Source organism: Oryzias melastigma, linkage group LG9 (genome assembly GCF_002922805.2).
Source record: "Oryzias melastigma strain HK-1 linkage group LG9, ASM292280v2, whole genome shotgun sequence".
Taxonomy (NCBI): domain Eukaryota; kingdom Metazoa; phylum Chordata; class Actinopteri; order Beloniformes; family Adrianichthyidae; genus Oryzias; species Oryzias melastigma.
This window is the reverse complement of record NC_050520.1, coordinates 29779119-29794876: the sequence shown is the minus strand read 5'-3', so window position 1 is coordinate 29794876 and position 15758 is coordinate 29779119. Positions and strand designations below refer to the sequence as shown.

Sequence of the window (15758 nt, the reverse complement as noted above, 5' to 3'; positions counted from 1 at the left end):
TTATACTCCAACTCTTTCAGAATTGAAGGTCTCCTTGAGCTTGAGACTCTGAGCTTCAATGCCCTCCTGAGATTCTTAATGACATTCAAGTCATGATTCTGGCTGGATCACTGAAAACATTTATTAGTCTGCTAACTATTCCTTCTCAGGCTTTTGCTTTGTTTTAGGTCGTTATCATGCGGAAATGTCCACTGGCACTCAAGGCCTACGTTCTCTTCTGACTGCCTGATGGTGTTGTCATTTAGTGTGATTAGGTTTCCTGCTCCATTAGCTGAAAAACATCTAAAATCATTAAGTTCCCACCACCATGTTTGGCAAGGCTTCTCAATTTGAGGCCAAGATTTTAATTTTTATTTCATCAGATCATAAAACAAGATCAGAACTCTGGACACATGATGTCCTATCTCTGAGGAACCCGGCAGTGGGCAGTACCTGTTGGACAGTCTGCTTTGCGATTTTGCCTCCAGCAGAGACCAGATTTAACAAGGATGTCCTTGCTGGTGATCAAAGGATTCATTTTTTTCACCTCTTTCTTAATCCTCCTGGCCAGCACAGGTGACACGTTTGGCCTCCAAACACATCCTCTAAAAAGCTGGTATTCAGTAATGCTTGGCCACTGGAGCTTGAATAGAAATAGCCCTATAAACCATCTCTAAAGCTGTAAGCCCTGCATGTTCTCACAAAGCTCCTTGTCTTAGCCATGAATGTCCACAAACGAACTGCAGAGAGCTTCTGTTATTCACCTGCTGAGATGATTAAAAAAACACCTGCATGACTGCAATCAAGTATCTTTGCCAAACTATGCAATTGTGTTATTAGCACCAATCAAGTGTGACTCCACGAGAGAATTGTCACTAATTGCTGTCTCCTCTTGCAGCCTTGCATCCAGTATAGGATAGAAGACAATTTATTTTTCTCTATACGGTTAAAAGCGTCAGACCTATAATGAGATCTCTAGTTTTACAACCCCTTTTGTTTTCGGCCTTCCCTGCATCGTTCCTCATGATCATTTACATAAAAACCATTTGCTTTCCCACTTTGATGCTACACATGAAAATGCGTGTTGTACCCCTGTGGTCAAATAATCCCAAACAAACCAAATGATCTTCTCTAATTTAATTTAGTCGAAGACTAAAACTTTGAAAACACGTTTTTATTGTAAGTTGTGAGGATGCAGCTTGAAGAATTCCTCATAACTTTGCTGAATGTGCTCACTTCTAGCCAACTATGCAGCCATGAATAATGCATGATGGCCGCTCGGGCGTCTGAGATGTTGAAGTTACTTGGCAGTTTAACACTGCAGAAGCATGAGGAAAATGACCTGCAGCTCTTCTCAATGTAAATCGAATTCCATGCATCTTATTTTTACACTGGATGTGTAAATTAGAAATGGCAATGAACAAATGATAAACATTGTTCATTTGAATAAAGAAGGTCAAGATGCTACTAAAAAGATCAAGTGGATCTTAAATAGATGTTTGTTTTTCTGGTCTACATGTTTGGTTTAGTAATTGAATTTCTTTATTGTCAAAAATCAGAGGATTTGTAACATTTGTAATTTAAAAAATAGGGACTTTTTGCATGTGAAAACCTTTGTAGTCGCTGCTGCAAAATAATCTTTAAAAATAGAAAAAACCTTTGTTGATCCTACAAAGGAGAAAATAGTTCTCCTAAAAACAGCAGTCAGATAATAAATAACACAGAAAATATACTATAAAAACTCTAATTAATTGTTTCCAGTGTTTCAAAAATAAAGCGTTTTGATCAAATATGCAATTTTATATGGAATAAGACAATAATTTCAATATGGTTTCTGCTTTCAGGAATTTGGCTTAAGCTTCGTGGCGGTGGTGAATGACACCGTGGGAACTATGATGACCTGCGGCTACGAAGACCCCAAATGTGAGGTGGGACTCATCGTAGGTAAGTCAGCAAACCTCTTTTTTGTTTTTTATTAAAGAATCTATCATATTTTTAATTAATCTTTTTCAGTTTAAACCATGTAAAATATTATTTTGAAAACAATTCAAACAAATGTGGTTTTAAGGATGAGAAAACACATAAATCCAGATCAAACTCAGTAGTTTAGTAGTGATACTCAACTACTGGGAGTCCTTCATCATCCTCACCATAAAACTGAATCTTTTTTTCAGGCACAGGGACCAACGCCTGCTACATGGAGGAGATGCATAACATTGAAGTGGTGGAGGGCAACGACGGGCAAATGTGTGTCAATGTGGAGTGGGGAGCGTTTGGCGACAACGGCGAGCTGGACGACTTTCGCACTCGGTTTGACCGTGCAGTAGACGAGGGCTCGAACTACCCTGGGAAGCAGAGGTAAGTCATAGAGAGTTTAGGAGATATTTCTGCCATCTGTCTCTTCAGAGCAATCAGAAAGTTCACGGTCCATAAAGTAGTTTTTTTTTTCCACATTTTATGAACTTATGATGCAGTGAAGCGACATCATGAAAACTGTGAGCTTCAGTCGTCTGCTTTATGTTTGCTGTGAGATGGAATCTGTGACTTTCAACTTAAATTTCCCATTTTGAACGCTCTTTTAGCATGAGTCCAAAGAGAAAAAATGAAGATTACCCAACAAAAAACCTTTCCAAACCAGTTATAATCTATTTACCAACTATAACCACTTTTGATCTTTTAAATCTTCCCTAACATAAATAGAATTATACAGAACAGGACATACTTTAGAGTAGAGAAAAAGCAAATTCTTCCAATTCAGTATTGCATTTGAAGATTCACTGCAATGAAAACTATGTTTTTGGTGGCATTTTATGATGATGGTATGATCCAATGACATATAGTTAGAAAATAAAGATAATTTCTGAGTATTTATTTAAATGTTGTGAATCAGGATCAGACCAAGGGAGGGGAAGGGGGGGCGGGGTTGTTCCACGCCAAAAGTTCCACCCTCAACTCAGAGGCGATTTTTTTTAATGAACTTCTGCCGCTCTGCAGAAACAATGTCCTAGAAAACAACAAAAGTTTTTTTGATTTTTGCTAAAAATTGTAGAATTATAATTAAAAGTCCACTGGGAACGCTTTTAAAATAGATCAAAAGATGATCATAGTGGTGTTAAAAGTTTAAAAAGGCCTTAATTTTTGTTTAAATGGCTTGAATTTATTGTGAAGTTTCTGTCATTTTTCTGTCTGAACAATGAATGAAGGAATAAATATTTAAAATCGAATGACATGACGTCTTATCTGTCTGAGAAAATCAACATTTATCTTTTATAAACGCATGTTGCCTTTTAAGTTCTGTGTTCTTTAACCACTTTTGTTTGGTTTACAACCCAACAGCATATTTTAGCATTAATGAACATAATTTACTACCACTGGTTGGAGTTTGTAATTGATTTTAGGTGTACAGATTTATCACTAAACTCTTAGCCTGAAACTCGTCTAACTCTTTATAGTGATTGAAAACTGTGTGTATTGATTCAGATGTAGTTCACTTTCACTTACAAATCTGTCCCTTTTTCCAATTAGTTTTGTTTACCTGTGCAGCACTCCAGCTTGTCAAAGCACAGACTCGAGCCTTAACTGACAGGCTTGAATGTGAGCTTACCCTTAAAAGGGACGTGTGACAGGCAGAGCATCCGCTCAGCGACGCTGCGTCAGGGCATCTCCTCCAGCAGAAACCTTTTTTCAATCCAGCTGTGCAGTGCATCCACACAACACACAAGGCTGCCTGTGTTTGTTCTTACCGAAAAAGTAGTTCACAGCTACACAATATTGCCACGAGTCGTCGTTAAAAAAATAATGCTGTGTTGGTGTCTCAATCGCTCCTGTGGCCACAGGTGTATGAAAAGATGCAACAAGTCTAGCCATGAAATTTCCACGCTGCTAAATATTGCACAGTCAACTGTCAGAGGTAATATGAGAAGGGATTCGCCACTGGGAGAGACAGCAACTCAGCCACAGAGTGGTATCACATAAAATGACAGAGTAGGTCAGTGGATGTTGAGGCACATAGTGTGCAGACATCACCAACTTTCTGCAGTCAGTCACTACAGACCCCCAAAATTCATGAGGCCTTCAGCCTAGCTGTTGGGCCGTCACAGAAGCAAATCATGCATGAACCGTGGGGGATTATTGTGCCGTTCATATGCAATTCATTAGTGATTTATTCAAAGTTTGGTCCATCGTGATACATGCTTGATAATTGTAATTAATGTGTTTCTCTTGCGTTCCTCATTCGTCGATGTGCTAAGATATCTGTTGAGGGTCTCGGCTAATGTGTCTTTAGGCGGTTTTGGCTTTGAGCTGTTTAAAAATTTTGGCCATTTTTAGGTAGTTCATATGCAATTTCTGTCCCAATCATATGCAATTGTGCGTGACTCGTGAGAACCAAACATATTACCCTCTCTTGGTAATCCGACTCTGATGGCAGACCGGATCATTCATGTGGATCTCCCCAGCTGTGGGGTTTCCCTGTTTCACCAAGGGGTGGCGTCCAGCGCCACGCAGAATGCAGCGACTCTGAGCACGCACCAGGTCCTTCTTACGAATCTAGCTGTGGCCCCCGCCGGGGTAACCCCCCCAACGCTCCCCACCACCACCTCCACCTCCGGCAGGCTGTGTCTCAGTTGGTGCCTAGCAGCTGACTTAGAACTGGTGCGGACCAGGTCAATCAGACTGTTTAATTAAAACTAAGTCTCATGAGGGCACACAGCGGTTGCTGTCCATGGTGCCGATGGAAAGTGATTTGTCAAAGTGAAGAAATTTAAATGGTTTTGTGTTAATCACTTTGTGTAAAAAGTTTTGAGGGTGGCCACTTCAAATTAACTGTAATAATCTTTTGATCTATTTTCAAATCGTTCCCAATGGTCTTAAAGTTATGATGAGCTGTTTTTAGCCTAAAACCAGGGAAAAACTGTTGTTTTTTTAGAACACTTTCTGCAGTAGTTAATAGTTTATTAGATATTTGCTTCTGAGTTGTGGGCAGGATTGCTCAAGCAAAGCATCCCCGCCCCCTCTTCCTGTCACCCATAACTAAGAGCTATCTACTATCCCTCTCTGCCCATTCTATTTGAATAAAATTATCTTTTTCAAACAGTTTTTTCTACCTACTTCTGATTCATAATTTGAATAAAAAATACTCATAAATGCAATTTAAGCTCAATTGTGTTATATTTTTCCATCTGTGTCTGATCTCACAGAGAAAGAATAGAAGACATTCCCATAATCCTAGTTCTGCCTATTTCTGGAAGAGTTGACGTTTTTATCACAGCTAATAAACCACATGGGTCATGAAGACATTTCATAAACTCCTATGTGTTTAAAACTGATGGAATTCTTTTGGAAAAATAAAATATGTGTGTATTATCACAGCCAGGGAGCATCTACTACTGCCCACAGAGCGCCATCATGAAGTCTTTTATTTGTTTCTACTGGTTACCGTTCGTTACCTTCTCGTTGTGGCGGATGAGCTGCATCTTGTTGCTCCCCACACGGTGAAGCCAAAGCAAAATGTGAAAATTATTCCACTCTTTAGCTGTGTATTCTGCTAACTCCTGCGTCTGTCTGCCTCCCCCTAAGTGTGAAAAAAAAAGCACTGTGCTTCACACACTTGAAGCAGGGGAAGCTGCAGCTCTTCCCTAACAGACTTCCAATAATTACCTACAGAAGGGTTCGAATACTGCCGTGGATTCCACTTTGGTGGTTTTGTGTAGAAATAAATTGAGAAAAATGAGTTATAAAAACATATTTTCCTCTCTGCCTTGTGGCTCACAATTGTGCTGATTCAAAATGTCTTATATGAATTTAAACTAGGACTTGTTTAAAAAAAACAAAAATCAAACGTTTGTTTCTGGGTCAAGTGGGAATACAAAAAAATCCAACTTTATTTATAGGACAACGAAATTGTAACAACATGCTTCACAGAGATAAACACCAAAAAAAAAAAAAGTAATATTTATTTATTTAATAAAAGAAGGAAAATGCATCATATCTTGCTCTTGTTTTTATCTTTTATTTTACAGTTATGAGAAGATGATTAGCGGCATGTACCTGGGTGAGATCGTTAGGAACGTGCTGCTGGACTTCACCGAGCGAGGCCTGCTGTTCAGGGGCAAAATGTCCGAGCGGCTGAAGACCAGGGGCATCTTTGCGACAAAGTTTCTGGCACAGATTGAAAGGTTTGCAAAAAAAATAAAAATTGCCAGTTCCCTGCAGAATGATGAGGTAACAGGAAGGCTTTTGCCTCCAGAGGATTTGGAAAAACCCTCGTGCTTTATTTCTCCTGACAAAAACAGTCTTTATGTGTCAATCAAAACAAGTGAAAGAAAGCTAACCCAGTCCTGGAGGCTCCAGTTTCATAAGGAAGGGTTTAAAGAAAGGCTTATGGCTGAAGTACAGAAATGATTTTTTGTAAAGCTTCGAGCAAACTAGGACCTCTGAGGTCATGCGGAACAGCTCTGTACTCTGTTATAAAAAATAAAAAAAAAACAAGCAACAGCATTTGTGTACATTCTGTCTTTTCCCCAAGTATCCCTGAACCAATTCATTAAAACCTTGTCGACTAATTTTCAGCTTCCTGTTACATTTGATCAAGTTTTAATTTCATTTTCATCCTTTTCTGCTTCTATTTTTGCTTATTTTTCTTTCAATTTCACTTTGTTGAAACGCCGTTCATTCTGAAGAACCTCTTTGCTGAAATCTGCAACAGAAACATCTCTTTTCTCCTCAGTAACTGTCTCATCGACGATGTCCTGGTTTTAGATAGATAATCATATGAATTGATGCTGTTTTTGTAAAACTTTCTAGATGAGAGTCCACGCTTTCTGCCTCATACTTGAGCAAACTGCTGCACACTGAGGACTTTGGAAATGAGTCATTCTGCTGACCAAACTGACTAGATGGAGATCATCCAGTTATCTATGGGTTTATTCTCATTTTTATCTGTATTCAGCCTTGTAAATACTGTCTCTGTTTGCGCCGCATTATCAACTCTGAAAAGTGGACTCAAAAGTTCAGAACTTCTGTGAAACATTTGCCGTCTGTATTTTCCTTCGAAGCTTTCCCCAAACAGCGCTGCTCGGATGTTATTAACTCTCCGATGTGTCGGTCTGCTTCCACAGTGACCGTCTGGCCATGCGGCAGGTCCGCTCCATCCTGCAGCACCTGGGCCTGACCGGCTCCACCTGCGACGACAGCGTGCTGGTGAAGGAGGTGTGCAGCGTCGTCGCCCGGCGGGCAGCGCAGCTGTGTGGCGCCGGTTTGGCCGCTGTCGTTGACAAGATGCGCCAAAACCGCAACCTGAACCAGCTCTCCGTCACTGTGGGAGTGGACGGCACACTCTACAAGACACACCCTCAGTAAGGACAAACCTACTCATCAATGCTGGTCTGTCGTTGCTTTTAGAGATTTATGCTGTATGACAAAAGTCTATTGTCGTTAAATTAGTTTGTGAGATAATACACAAAATGTGACACAAGAGCTCACACAGCGCTCCACTATGACCTACAGCAGTCATGGATTAAAAGGACCAGATTGTTTTTTCCGTCCCTCTTTCTTTATGTGCATTTTTGCACAAACTTTTGTCTTTAGTTTTCAGATTAGCGCCCGCTTGCAGTAGTTCTGGTTTGAACAGACATCCTGTCTTTTGATGGTTTTACCTTCAATCCAGATAGTGGTTTTTCAACTGCGAGATGTAGAAAGCAGAATTACCACAATAAGAATGGCTGCTCATTATCACCTGTTTTCTTTAACACTATTACAAAGAACAGAGGTAGCAGAGTTTAAACTTTCTACTTTGGAAATGACAATAAGTATGACTGCAGTTTGTGTGAAGATAAAGATGAAAAGACTACTGGGAATTTTATTTATTTCTATTATTAGCAAGTTTTCAAACTGCAGTTGATTCTTAATTGTGGATTTTATTTCCTTCCCCAAAAATATTTGTTATGTGTAGCAAAGGGAACCCTTTGATTTCCAGATTGAAGAGTCAATCCCATTCAGTCCACTATGGAAGACCTGTGGTCTGAACCATCGATCCAGATTCACTGATGTATTTCACAAATTAGGAAAACACATTGTTGGATGTTTGTTCATTCGTTAAAAAATGACTTGCCCAATTCATCAAATGGTGGGAGTTGGTGTCATCCTGTCAGATAATTACAAACAAAAGGACGATCAAATAACGTTCACAGAAGCAAATATCACATCATTGAAATCTGATATTCGTCCCTTTTTAGCGGAGAGTTTTTAGCACAAGTTTTTCACACATAACTGTGGAGTTCATGGATTTCTCTTCTTTTCCCCATGAAGCTTCTCCAGCATCATGCAGGAAACCCTGCAGGACTTGGCCCCGCAGTGTCAGGTGACGTTCCTCAAGTCGGAGGACGGGAGTGGAAAGGGAGCCGCTCTGATCACCGCCGTGGCCTGCAGGAACAACAGCTAAACCCCAGAGGCCGGCGCAGCACTGATGTGATGGATTTACTGTGGAGTTACACTCGCATCTGAGGTCTGCTCTGCAGCCCCCAAGTTTTCATTTTCCTTTGTTTGTGTTGTTTTTAGGAAACCGTCAGACATTTAGAGACAGGCTATAAAGTCGGTTGTTGCACTATGAAATGAGACTGTTACGAGCTTCTGTTTTTAAACATCTCTAATTTATAGCAGCACATTTACAGGTTAAGGTCAGAAAAACCATCTATCATCTGTCAGAAGTGGCACAAAAAAAGGAGATTTTTTATTCAAGTCTCCAATCAGTTATTTATGTGTGTATGTAGTGCTGGGCGATATGGAAAAAATGTATATTGCAAAATAATTGATTTTATATCACAATAATGATATATATGTCTCGATATACAGGTACCACTATAAAGTCTATATTCAGTTATTCTCTAGAAAAGGTCACAAGTGGTTTCAAGTTTCTTAGTAGGAAAACAGAATTTTGTACTAAAGTTCAGCAATAAAAATAAAAACTATAAAAGAGAAATGGTCCACACGATATGTATCGTCACATCGCCCAGCACTATGTGTATTGATACTTTTTTATTTACTATTTTAGTGGAAAATCTAGAAATCCTTTATAAAAATCCTTCTGTATCCTTAGATTTTTTTTACTTCTTGTTGAATTCAAACACATGTATAAAATCTGTTTAGAGTGAGGATGAGAAGTGAAGCGTGAATAATCATTCCACTGAAGTTATTATGATGCAACGAAAGAAAACACGCTCGCTTGTTTTAGTCAGGCGTGGCGAGTTGCAGAGATCTCCCGCTGCTTTCTGTAGGAGCTGTGACTCCAGGTTATACAAGTGGGAGGAGTCTGTTTGCCCACTCGACTGCTACATTTTAACCAAAGATCGACACAGAAGCTTATCTGTCTGCTTCCCAAAAAAATCCTCAATGGAATAATGTGGAAAAAATAAAGAAAGAATTACACTTTTTTTGTTGGATCCTCATTAAGTTTGCAGTGTTGCTGAAATGCCCTCCAAACTTTGTGATGAAATTCTGTTGAAACCAGAACAAACACACCGGTCGTCAACTCTTGGCTTGAACATTTTCTTTATGATTTGGGGTTTTGGTGGGACTTGATGAAATGACTGGAAATGAATGTTTGGGACTTTTGAAAACCCAGGAGACGCTGCAGCAGACAGCCAAAAGGGAACGCTACCTAAACTTCTGCAGGTTGTTCATAAATATGCTATTGTAAAACTTCTTTTTAAAACTTTCTGATAAGCTCTTGCTGTTATTGTCAGACGGGTGGAATTTCCTAAAACTACTCAAGTGAAGATGGCGTAACTTTAGAATAATATTGCCTTAGCAAAATATAAAAAAGAAAGATAATACTTGAGTGGCAGAGGAAAAAAATGCAAAATGAAACAGAAAAATAATAAAAATTGATGCTAATGTTTTTTTTCAAAATAAAAGCAAACATCTTTTCAAAATAAAATCAAACAATAAAAAAATAATGAAAGAAACATTTCACCACTTTGTTTACCAAAAGCTTTTACTATTATATAAAAAATATAAAAGTACAATGTTTCGTATTTGCCAAAATTTGATTAGGGCTCCATCAAAAATATGTGTAAGTGGGGATATCTAAAAATAAATACATAAAATACTCTGTCTTCTTGTGTCAAGATGATAATGATTTATTATGTGTGATGAATATTGTTTTACAACAATACAGTTGCAAGAGAAAGTATCTACGCTTTAGGAATACTTCCATTTCTGTACAAAATGGAGACATGATGTGTTTTTTTTTCATCAAACCAAAATATGTTTTAATGTTTTTTATTGAACACAGTGGTGTGTCCAGTACATGCATAAAACCAAGTAATCCTAAAGGGGTCACATATTTTCTCCTGCAACTGTATTCGCATTCATTTATTATATTCAAGGCTGAACTTTACTGGCAAAACGCAAACATTTTATATCAGCTGATGTTCATTCCTGCAGACTCTGATGTGCTTATATAATTATGCATCCATACAACTAACATCACAGATTTTACCAATATTTGAAAAAAAAAACAAATAGATGCAACCCTTTTGTGGCTGAGGTGTTTTTTCTTTTTATAAATTACTCAAGAGCGAAAAGTATGTTGAAGAAAAACTATAGTGCAACGTAAACAAAAACTAGCTTGAATAAATGTGGCTGTAAGTCATTAGCAGCCACCTCTGGTTGAAGTTTTTTCCTTGTTTTCTGTGTGCAACAAGTTGGTCCAAACATTACACACTTTATTGTGCCAAGGGAACGGAGAAATAGGCAGATAATCCAGCTCATTTGTTGAGCGGAGCTCTGCAAAGGTCTGGTGTCTGTCAAATATGCAAAGCTTTCTCTAATGACTCAAACACAGGAGGTATCTATTGAGTAGCTGTTCCTTGAAATGTTTTGTTAAAGGCTCCACTGTCAAAGAGACTAATTAAGCAGAAAACGCAAATATGCCATTACTGTGTCCTGATTGATCCGCTCGATAAAAGCTAATTCACAAAGCTCCGGAAAAACCATATTATTGAATGTTTGGCGGGACTCGCTTTGTGCCGTTCATTAAAAAACATGCCGGTTTTATGTAATCCTCCTGCAGATGAGCTTTTCACCTCAATCAGGACCTGAAGCTGCATGCCGTTCAATTAGTCCTAACAAATGTGGCGCTGACTTGTGGCTGAGACGCGGACATCTGTAATGAGGCTTCAGTCCTTTTGAATGCCACATGCCGCACAAGACACGCCAATGACGCGGAAATTACTGAGAGGCTTCGCCTCAATGTGGTCCAAGCTTTGAACGGACGTGCTTTCTGTGAACTTTAGACCAGATGGAACATCAGGGCAGCAGCTCACATCACAGGACTGGATTAGTCACTTATTTGTAATTGTAAATTCAATAAATTATTACATTTTATATTGCTACATTCTTTGTTGTAAAGCATAAAATAAAATGTTTTCCAATGAATTTTAGGCCCCCCCCCCGCAGTCACACACATCTCTGGACAATTTTGAAGTCACCAATGAAGCTTGTTTTTGGACTGTTGGAGCAAACCAGAGAAAACCTGGCAGCATGAGGAGAACAAGCAAACACAGAAGATTTGAACCAGGACCTTCTAACTGTGGGGTAGGAGTGCTAACCACTACACCACCTCATAATCTTTTTACATTCATTGGAAGTCCTAATAAACAATATTAGTGCTATTAGTGAGAAAGCATGTGGAGATTCTATAAAAAATATATATATATTTTTTAAAAAAGATGGAACAGCCTTAAAGGTGGATTTTCAAATTTCAGCTGTGGGTGGAGTCAGCCTCCAACTTCCCTGTTTGGTTACCCTTTAAACCTCTCAAGGCACAAACCCCACCATACTCCTGCAGGATTGTTGTGGCATCAGGAACCAAGATGTTTGGAGCAGAGTCTGTTTGTACTAAAACATCTGTTTGTGTGGTCATGGACGTACGTCAAAATAACACCCGCCTCTGCTGACTCATTTTTTTTCCTGTGTTGCATTAAGGCCGAGTCAACGTTTGAAAAGTTACAGAATGTTAAAGATTTTGTGTTTAAGCATCACCGGCGACTCCTCAATTAACTCTAAGTTAATTAACCCAAGTTTTGATGTTAAGTCAATGCAAAGACACGACCTGATGGGGCACAGTTTGAGCGTCGATCCTCGGCAAGATTGATGTGACACATCAACCAACCAGGGACTCTGCTTTGGGATTATGACGTTTTTAGTGACTACATCAAAGGGTTAAAAAAGAGATTCGGTTTGGCAGCTCCATGCGAGAATTTTTGTCCTGAACTTCCTTCCATTTTCTTAACCCGCGGGGTTGCTGGGACTGACACCCTGGACAGATCACCAGCCTGTCAGAGACTGGACACATCTTCATTATTGGTGAGATTTTCTTATTTCTGAATTATTTTTTATTTTCTTGCTTCTCTTCATTTTTCCTAAATATTTCTCCATAAATATGAACTTACTTGTGCATGATAGTGTTATTTTTTTTACCAAACCTTTGAAGGCTTTTCTTTATTAAGTATTGGGTCATATTATTTATAAGATTTTCTTGAGCCTTTCAGAGTAAACTATAACCCATGATCTCATATATATACTGCATATATATATATATATATGAAACACTAAAAACCAAATTACTTATGAAATATTAGGTATTTTTGTGAACTCTTTTTAAACCCGGAAGTAAAACAAGTCGATCTCTGAGGCTCCGCCTTTCGCTCCTTGAGAGTGCCGCCCATTTCAGGACGTCATCCTAGAGCCGTCATCGTCAGCGTGTCACCCAAGAAGCTAGCTGACCACCGCTAGCTGATCACCGCTAGCTTCGTGGAGAAAGTATTTGCGTAAGCCTGGGGGCGGAGCAGACTCTTTCTGGAGGGGGTGGGTCTCACTCTGTGATGTCAGATCGTGAGGACCGGCTCGTTTTTGTGGGTATGGGAGGGGCTACTGTTGAGAGTGCAGGCTTTTAAAGGATTACTCAGAAATGCGTGAATGGATCGAAATACCACTTTGAGGTTCTTTACAGAGAGGAATGAACAGTATTATAACTTAAAAGCCAAAAAAGTTGTTTTTTCATGGTATGGCCCCTTTTAATTATTTTAAAATTCAAATTGTGAGACCAGATTGTCTTGTGTTTCGTCAGAGTGAAATCTTGAGGCTCATTTTGTGTTTCTGAAGCTCAGGACTTTCTGCTCTGATGTGGGAGGACTTCTGACATATTGTAGAACACAGTTTGTATCAACCTTAAGGACTCCTTCAGAAGAACACTCAATATTTAACCAGTGCTCCGTTCTCACTTTTAATGACGCTGCCTTGAAGCAGAACAAAAAAAAATCAATGTGCCTTAATTATCATTCTGCATCTCCTTATCCATCTGCTACCTTTCTCCAGCTGGATAATGAGACAGTCATTATCAACATGTGAAAGAGCTTCTCAATCCCAGATTGGATGAAGGAGAGTTTGAAGAAGTTCTGAACCGAAATTCCAGTTATGTGACCCAAAAGCATCAGGACTGAGCAGCACACAGAGGCAGGGAGGCTTTTGTGCAGGTCATTTATTTAGCAAAGAACACACAAGAGGAGAAGAAAAGAAACAGTCAAACGAACAAATCAGAGCAAAAATGCAGAGAATATTAAGAAGTTTTAGCATGAAAATATGAAGGAAAAAAAAGCGATGGGTGTTTAAGAACATTCATAGAAGGGGAGGTCATTTTATAGCAGAAAATCTTTGACTTGTCTCCATCCACAAGCAGATGCAGCTGCACGGCGCAGACACAACTTCACAGAATAAAAACATGCACTTTCACATTATTCATACAACAATATGCATTTTTATTCAGTTAGTTTTTTACCACCTTGAAGCTAAAAATATCTTCCGTACTTTTATGTATCAGCTACCAGAGCGCTGATAGTCCGAAACCTGCAGTCACATCCTCATTGTGTGATCACCATGCTGGAAATACTAAAACACATTTTAATCTTTCTATTTCACAGCACAGAGAAATGTTCATCGCAATGTAAAAGTCAAAGCAGGCACAGTGGAGGCACATTGAAAGTACGGTGATTTAGAAATCAAATGGGCCTTACATCAGGATCAAGCAAAGCTTTAGGTGCTGAAATCCTTTCTTTAACTGAAAGAAGTTGTCAAATGAAACTTTCAGGAAACAGTTCCTCCAGGGACTGCCCCCTCATCAACAAACGGGACAAAATCATGAGCCTGCGTGGTTAAGCTTTTTCTAAAGTCCTGTGTGTGCACGGAGGCAAAAACAAGAAAGCAACAAACAACCTCTGTAACCATCAAACCAACATCTCACTCTATTTATATATATATATATATATTTTTTTTTGCACCATGAGACATTAGAAGCACACTTTAGCAGTTCAGACAGACAAGAAAATACATTTATCACAAAGATTGCAACATAGAAACCACTGCATACAAAGACAGAAGATCCTAAAAGATTTTCAAAATAACATTTTTAATTTAATTTACCAAAAAAAAGGTAGGAAAGATGCCCTTCTGTTAGAGACGAGCGTGTGCTGCCTTTATGTCAAACGAACTATGAAAGGAGTAAAGGGAATTAAAGATTAGTTAGCTCCGCCCATTGATTCTGATGACTAGAAAAGAGACATTTTCATTTATTTTCCTAGTGACACTTCAGGGCCTATGTACTTTTATTAGAATAGGTTCTTGTAATAAATACTTAAAAAAAAACCTTCTGGATTTTTGATCAGCACAAACATTATGAAATAAAATATTAATCTGCTCATTCTGTCAGTCATTCTGTCACGGCGCTTTTCTCCCAGTCCCGGTCCTCAAGGACCCCTACCTTGCATGTAATAATTTATTTTCCACCTCATTTGAAAAGAGAGTAGAATGAGCTGACAGAGACCTGATAAGGAGTCACAGTCATTATTATTCAGCCTTTGGAAACTTGAGCACCAGGATCAGGGAAAACCACTTTGGGATTGGGTTACTGGGTAATCCAAAATTCATAACTTGAAATTATTTCAAATTGGTTTTGGAAACTAAATCCATAAAATGCAAATGCTACACATTCTATTGTTTTGCAAAGTTTTCTGACGTTTCTTTTGCTTTCTGATTCACAAAACATTAATTTGAGACTTCATGAGGTTCTCCAACTTATGCAGAAAAATCAAACAAAAAAATAATATTTGTTTTAAGATATTTAATAAATTAAATCACACGTTTAACCCAAACTGTCTCAAGCCACACGTCAAAAACCATGATTACTATGTTCCCTATTCTGACTTGTTTTTCCTTAGAGTTGCCATGACTGGTGAATTTCTCCTCTGCCAGATAAAAAAGTTCATTTCAATTTGAAAAATATCCGAATTAAGTTTTTAAGAGAAAAAAATGTGAATTGAGATTGCATTCACTTTTTATTTTCCTCATTTTTAAATCTACATTTTGAAAAATACTTCTTTAGTTTTTTTAAATAACAGCAAAGTACTGACATTCATAAGGTTGATGCTTGAAGTGTGTGAAGATTTTTGATGCATGAAGAAGTGAATTACAACATTTTGGTATGAATTACAAATATTTTAGCTTTTTTTCATACTTGTTTTAAAATTGGATTTAACTGAAAAAATACATTCTAATTTCAAGAAAAAATTAAGAAAATCAAATTGTAAAATGTGAATTTTATCCAATAGAATTTATTTTTGGGTGTAAAATTACTGTCAAATGAAATTTAAAGTAAATAATGCTGGCGTATTTTCAGTATATGGTTAGGGGAGGAAAGTAAAATTCTGATCAGTTTCCCAAAAAAA

General features: G+C 38.3%; 1 protein-coding gene across 1 annotated transcript in view; it reads left to right on the top strand.

The window, feature by feature from the left end:
• The window catches only part of hk2 (hexokinase 2), a 53322-nt gene extending 43462 nt beyond the window's left edge, over positions 1–9860 (top strand). Inside the window, exons 15-19 of the mRNA XM_024275264.2 lie at positions 1824–1923; positions 2154–2337; positions 6000–6155; positions 7098–7334; positions 8287–9860. Of these exons, the coding sequence (XP_024131032.1) occupies positions 1824–1923; positions 2154–2337; positions 6000–6155; positions 7098–7334; positions 8287–8419 (810 nt within the window). The 3' untranslated portion in view covers positions 8420–9860. The remainder of the gene's footprint in view (positions 1–1823; positions 1924–2153; positions 2338–5999; positions 6156–7097; positions 7335–8286) is intronic.
• Positions 9861–15758: the final 5898 nt, after the last annotated feature.